The sequence below is a fragment of the Corylus avellana genome, chromosome ca5 (genome assembly GCF_901000735.1).
Source record: "Corylus avellana chromosome ca5, CavTom2PMs-1.0".
NCBI lineage: Eukaryota > Viridiplantae > Streptophyta > Magnoliopsida > Fagales > Betulaceae > Corylus > Corylus avellana.
In genome coordinates this window covers 22,481,812-22,488,643 of record NC_081545.1, presented here as the reverse complement: position 1 = coordinate 22,488,643, position 6,832 = coordinate 22,481,812, and the positions used below count along the sequence as shown (strand labels likewise).

At 39.6% G+C, this 6,832-nt stretch overlaps 1 protein-coding gene and 1 pseudogene across 2 annotated transcripts in view; one reads left to right on the top strand and one right to left on the bottom strand.

Annotated features, from left to right (window-relative positions):
- The window catches only part of LOC132181114 (uncharacterized), a 10,218-nt gene extending 6,387 nt beyond the window's left edge, over positions 1-3,831 (top strand). For both annotated transcript variants that reach the window (XM_059594183.1, XM_059594184.1), the window contains exons 7-10: positions 1,880-1,955; positions 2,052-2,166; positions 2,253-2,784; positions 3,088-3,831. In XM_059594183.1, coding sequence (XP_059450166.1) covers positions 1,880-1,955; positions 2,052-2,166; positions 2,253-2,784; positions 3,088-3,580 — 1,216 coding nt within the window. In that variant the 3' untranslated portion in view covers positions 3,581-3,831. The remainder of the gene's footprint in view (positions 1-1,879; positions 1,956-2,051; positions 2,167-2,252; positions 2,785-3,087) is intronic.
- Positions 3,832-4,116: 285 nt separating this feature from the next.
- On the bottom strand, positions 4,117-6,455 carry LOC132181952 (WAT1-related protein At5g07050-like; annotated as a pseudogene).
- Positions 6,456-6,832: the final 377 nt, after the last annotated feature.

The window sequence follows — 6,832 nt, the reverse complement described above, 5'->3', positions numbered from 1 at the left end:
GAAAGGTGCTCTTTTGGCTTTTTGTTGCTGCCACGAAGTAAAATACAGTGCTCCCATCATCCTTCCCTTAACTTTTCAAATGTGGTGGACTGGATTCAATTGATTATTTCCTTGGGTCTCTCGCTTGGTATACCCCAGGCAGATCATCAATTTGAAAATTTTGCTGCGGTAGCGTGTGACCTCTTATGGTTTCATAGAAACAAAGCTGATCATGATGGTGTGTCCTTTGATGCTTGTAGAATCTCTTGGCATATCAATAAAGTTACTGTTGAGCATTTTGATGCCGGGCAACAACAGATCCACCGCTTGTTGAAAAATGGCTTCCCCCTCCTCGGTATTGGTACAAAATAAATTTTGATACTGCCATTCAGGATTCCTTCTCAGCGCAAGCAACTGTTTGCTGAAATCAAGTGGGCCATATCATCTGGATGATTTCTCAAATCATCTCCCCTTGTCTTCCAAATTTTGGAGAAGCCTTGGCAGCTATTTTGGCTTATTTTGGCTCTTCAACAACCCTGCTTATCTCAAGATTGGAGGATTTCTACCATCATCTCCGATATTCTCGACTCTATCTCAGCATCTTCCTCTTGGGAAGCTAGGAAAGTTAACAAAGGTGCAAACTTCTGCACCCACTATGCGGCACAATGGGCTGCAATCAAACCTCCTTTTGGCTGCATTCCCATATATCTCCCCTTACCCCTTCCGTTCCTATTTTCAGTGGAAAAGATCCTCCTTTTCCAGTTATTTTTTCTTAGATGTGCTTTTTTCCTTTCCTTGGTACTAGTTTGGTTTATGTACTTTCATTTTTTTTTTTTTTTTTTTTTTTTAAAAAAAGTCTCCTGTTTTGGCATTAATCGGGCTTTAGGAGTGGCAGCGGCATCGCACAAAAGCCCCTCCGGCTCTCTGCCGCTAGAAGTGGACATGCCACCCTGCTTGGCTACAACTTGAGTGATAATCGATTCACGGTAATCAGGTGAGACTCTGATGAGGTTCCTGATGGACGGAGGTGTGCATTTCACCGGAATGAATGAAGACAGAAAAAACTGCAACACCTCCACGAACCCACACCAACCCCGTTTCTTCTTGCCTTGGGGAATTATAACAAATTTCCTCCGCCCACCACTGATGAACTCAATGGACATGTAGCTCACATGGTGATTACTGCAGCGCTGATCCAAGAATGCCTTCTGTGAATCTCTGAATTTACGGACAAAACCCACACTGTTTTCTACTCCAGCAACTGCAGCCACCATAGAAAGCAACAAAATGCTCTCTCTCCCTAGAATGATGGACTGGAGATAACCCTTCTCCCTTTCCACTATTCTAAGCTTGAAGGAGTTCACCCTGGCTCGATGATGAACTCAAATGATTTCGCTTCTATGAAGAAAAATCTCCCATGGATTCTACATTCAGCTAACAGATGCAATGTAACAAGACCCGCTCGTCAAGCTCTTCTGACATCACCTACGCCTTCAACCCATGACGCACATGCAACCAAGCAAGACCCAGGTAAGCATAAAGACCAAAAAAAAGCGAACACACCAACACAGAGAAGAGCATGACGTGCCCTCACATGCCGCTGAGGGGAGAGAGGGAGAGAAAGAGAGAGAGGACTGAGGGGAATGTGATGTGCCCTCAGCAGGAGTATGCATTACACTTCACTTGCAAAAAGTATTCAACATAAATAAAAGTAATTTTGATGATCCTAAATAAGAGGGATATTATTTTCTTGCAGTTTTTGTAAACCATTTTCCATAGTATTCCTTAGGCATAATGTTTGATAACTTAGATGCATATGGTTGGTGTCAGATTTGTGGGTAAGATAATGCTTGAATTATTATATATTAACCTCCTTTTTCTTCTATTTTCTTTACTGCAGCCCTCTATCACGTCAAGATCTTATCAGCTGGAAGATGGCCTTAGAAAAAAGACAGCTGCCGGAAGCTGACAGAAAGGTTGCTATATTTGACATTTCGGTTAATATTATTATTTTAGCTACTCTGGTGCTAGTAGTAGTTAATACATTTGTCTTATTTTTTATATATCGACAGATGCTGTACCGAATTGCTGGTTTCATTGACACTGATAGGATACACCCAGATGCATGTCCTGCACTTGTAGCTGACATATTGGCTGGAGAACAGGGAATCATAGCTCTTGCATTTGGTAAGTTCTTGTCCCTTGTAACTGCTTTTGTAAAAAAATTATCTTTAGCTTGATAATCAATATCTTATTTCTTTTTTTGGGGATAGGTTACACACGACTCTTCCAGCCTGATAAACCAGTCACAAAAGCCCAGGCTGCTATTGCCCTTGCAACCGGTGAGGCTTCTGACATCGTAAGTGAGGAGCTAGCACGGATTGAAGCGGAATCAATGGCTGAAAATGCTGTTGCTGCTCATAGTGCTTTAGTAGCTGAAGTTGAGAAAGATATCAATGCCAGTTTTGAAAAGGAGCTTTCCCTAGAGAGGGAAAAGATTGATGCTGTGGAGAAAATGGCCGAAGAGGCAAAACGCGAATTGGAAAGGTTAAGATCTGAGAGAGAGGAAGATAACATTGCATTAATGAAGGAACGTGCTGCTGTTGAATCAGAAATGGAAATTCTCTCACGGTTAAGGCGGGACGTGGAGGAGCAGTTGCAGAGCCTAATGAGTAGCAAGGCAGAGATATCGTATGAAAAGGAAAGGACCAGCCAACTTCGGAAAGAGGCAGAAAATGAAAATCAGGAGATTGCTCGCTTACAATATGAGCTAGAGGTTGAGCGGAAAGCCTTGTCTATGGCCAGGTAAGCAAGTAAAATTCTATTTCTAGGAGCCAATTATGTTTTGTAGCATTCTGATATTGATGTCATATTGAGAAAAATAATTTGGTGTAGGTTTGGCAAATATTTGATGGCTATAATCGTGTCTCTGGAGTATATGTTCCATGGATTAACTTAATATGATGATCAACATAATTTGAAGTCTTTAATGCAGCACCAACCTCTGTAAATATATCTTTTGTGTCTGGGCCTTCAAACCATGGGTGGGTGGTAAGGCATTATCAATTTGTTTAGCTTCTTTATGAATTTGTAATTTTTGTCGTCCAGGGCTTGGGCTGAGGAGGAGGCAAAAAGAGCAAGAGAACAAGCAAAAGTCCTGGAGGATGCTAGATATCGCTGGGAGAGGCAGGGCATCAAAGTAGTTGTTGACGCTGACCTTCAGGAAGAAACCATTGCTGGAGTTTCGTGGCTCAATGCTGGGAAGCAATTCTCAGTTGAAGGGACTGTTAGCAGGGCCGAGAACCTGATGGACAAGCTCAAGGCAATGGCAGTGGATTTAAGAGGGAAATCCAGAGATATAATTGATAAGATTATCCAGAAGATAGCCTTATTAGTATCAAATTTGAGAGAATGGACCACCAGGGCTGGAAAACAAGCTGAAGAAGTACGACATGCCGCCATTTCAAAGGCAAGTAGATCAGCACAAGAGTTGCAGCAAAGCACTGCACAATTTAGCTTGGCCCTCGGGGAAGGGGCAAAGAGAGTTGCCGGAGATTGTAGGGATGGAGTCGAGAAACTCACCCAGAGGTTCAAGACATGATCTCTCTCTCCCTCTCTCTTTGTCGCTCTCCAATAATTTTTTTTTTCAGCAGTGATTGGCTGCTGAGAAGTTGGAAATGTAATTTTGTTGTAATTTTCCTCTCCTTTCACATGTTTTGATAAATCAGGGATTTGGCCTGTACAAGAATACTGAGATGCTGAAGAAACACCTGTGCTAAGAACTGCTTGAGTCCAATTAAAAACAAATAGAAAAAAAGAAATGGCTGTGGAATAATAAGATTTCATTATTGAGATCTCTTCTGTATAGTTGATTTGCTAGTATCAGTTCCTCCTTTCATTTTACTACAATATTTGGTCCCTTTTGCTGAAGTGAACAAGAAACAACCAAGCAGAGGCAGATGCTTAGAAAAGAGTGGGTGGCTGGCCACCTGCTGCAGCACCTGGGGGTGGTGCAACTACCCCCGGTATATTTGGGGGTGGCCTTGGTCACTCCCGACTTTTGTATTGAAAACAATATATTGCTTTTACACAAATTAATTAAATTAAGTAATTGTATTGTTTGGAACACAAGCAATATTACTTTTCTTGTTTGATTTGAATACTACTTTGCTCTGACACGGCTTGCTCTGATGGCTTATCCTGCTTCTCTTTTTTCTTTCCCCATAGAGTTGCGTACAAACCAAGAAATATCATTGTAGACCCAATAACACTGGAAGGAAAGCAGAAAAATATAAGAAATATTAATTCTGAATATCTAAATTTCTCATTTTCGCTAGAAAAAAAGTAATCAACATTTACCTTCCCAAGTATAAAGCATTGCCTAAAATTAGGACTCCCATAATGGCTACAACTACTGTGGACAATGGTCTAAACGCTGTCATGAAAACTGGTCCTTTTTCTCTTATTGCCAACGTTTGAAGATAAGTTGTAATTCCAAATATCATAACTCCCTGTAGGAAATCATAAAATTAGGGTTTCATGAATCAGTATAAATAGAAAAAAAAAAAAATTGGGTGGAATTCATAAGCTCACACTATAGATTAGTGCAAGAAGGGCGATGTTCCATGACAATTTTCATGATGAAGCTTTACGATCCAAAATTATTGTCATGATAGTGAAGAGAAGAGCACTCGATAAGCACGTCAATGATGTGAGAGTTATTGGTGCTGGATACATCTTGATTGTAGTCATTTGCAACAATATATATGTGTCCTATTTAAAACATTTTTCAATAAAATGTGGCCTATATGCCACATGATATTTAGTGTGATTTAAATTCAACACAATTACATGTGTTCGGTAATTTATTCTAAATAAGAAATTATTTGTAGAATAAATAAGGTAAAATTCTCATCAAGGGTCTTTGACCTAGCTTAAAAAAAGAGAGCATGTGTGTGTTATCCATATGGGCCGTAGGCACAATTAAGCTTAAGTTAGAAGATACCTCTTTACTAAAATTTATTCCGGCCACTCAATTGAAGAACTAAAATTCATCTTATGTGAATTTGTTGAATTTTACAACCCTTATGTTTGTATGGAGAGTGGTGAATAGAGTTTTCAGCCTATCCTTTGGGTTATATGCCCAAGTCCTGAATAACACCAAATTAAGTAGAAACCTAAAAACTAAAAAATGACATGGCCATATGGATATTCTAATTAACTTTTCAATCATAGTTCCTAGATCTAAAGCCAAATCTAGAGAATTTCTCATAATGAAACAAATTCTAGTGTTATATGCAATGAAGTAAAGTCTAGCTATTTTCTGAATATTAAATCACCTGTAATATGTAGAATGCTGAGAGTGAAAGGCATGAAACGAGAAGAATGAGGGAGCCCTTTATTGAATCCGTGTCTATCTCGGTTGGGTAATCAATATGTCAAACAGACGGCCTCCAATGAACCAAAAAAATAAGTACTTAACGTCTAGAGCACGTTTGGTAGATTCTTTAGAATAGAAATGAGTATTACTAGGAACACAATAAGTTGTAATTGTTTTAAAGTGGTAGCTTAATCGGTTGAGACTCACAACTCATGAAGCAGGGGTTACTAGTTCGAATCGCCTTTCTCATTTTCTCTTTCCTTGTGTGAACATCTCAAAAAAACAAAAGAAAAAAACTGTAATTGAATGACCATTCATATTAATTCATTCGTTTGGTGACAACACATGAATAACCAAATTAATTTGCTAACGGAATTGAATCAAATTTCCAAATTAAAATACCATAGCTATAAAAATGAATACCCCAATTTTTTTTTTTAATTTTTTTGGAAACCCAAAAAAAAGGTTCATTCCCATGGGTTGCCTATCGACCTCTCCAAGGAATGGTCGGCAACCCATGGAAATGATTTTTTTTTTGGAAAAAATGGTATTAATTTCTTGGAGAAATAATTATTCTTTTCATTCTTTAGAGGCATAGTGATTGTTCATTTTAAGAGAATAACTATTCTCAAGAATGATGTGCAACCAATTGAACGCAAGTCTTGGTTCCCTGCTAGTCAATGGGTTTGAGTTACCGGCTTTTATACCTCCAAGTTTATGAGATGTATCTCTAGAGACAACCTTTGCAACATATGAGTTGAAGGCATGGAATTAAAGGCAAAAGCCACATGCAGTGAATGGTGTAAAAGAAAAGGAACCAAAACAGAAGAGGAAAAGATGAGAAGGGTTAATTAATTAACCTTTCCAACAGAAATGCGAGAAGAGCAGTTGGTATAGTTCCTAAAGCACATCCATAGGCAACAAGCACATAACGACTCATGCCTTTGTCTAGAGACACCTTGGAGACTATGTTGTATCCTGCAAAGCAAATATTAGAGAATATGCAATAAACATATGGTTTCACCTCTTCATATAACTTCTCTCTCTTAATAAGCCTTCCTCTTTCTCCTCCCACACTCTCTTCCTGCTCTTCCATTTTCACCGTTTCACCCCAAAAATGGCTTCACGCATCTACTTAAATGATGACTAGATTCACCCGTAAGGTGCAAGTGGCCCAAAAGGCCACCCAGGGCAGATCTGGGCCAGGTGGCCCGCGAGCCACCCCAGAGGTGGCCAACGAGCGGTGGCCTTAGCCACCCCCATGAGCTGGGGATGGCTCACCCCTCCTGGAAGGTGATGTGCACTATTCAAGTGTCACATTCCAAAATGTGTCGTGTGACCCTAAATGTCACATTGTAGTGACGTTTTTACTATGCAAACGTCTGCAAATTTAAATTTAGTCACTATGTTTAGAGCCTTTTGCCAAATGTCACTACATCAATAGTTATGTTTTTTGGGCTTAAAACGTCATCT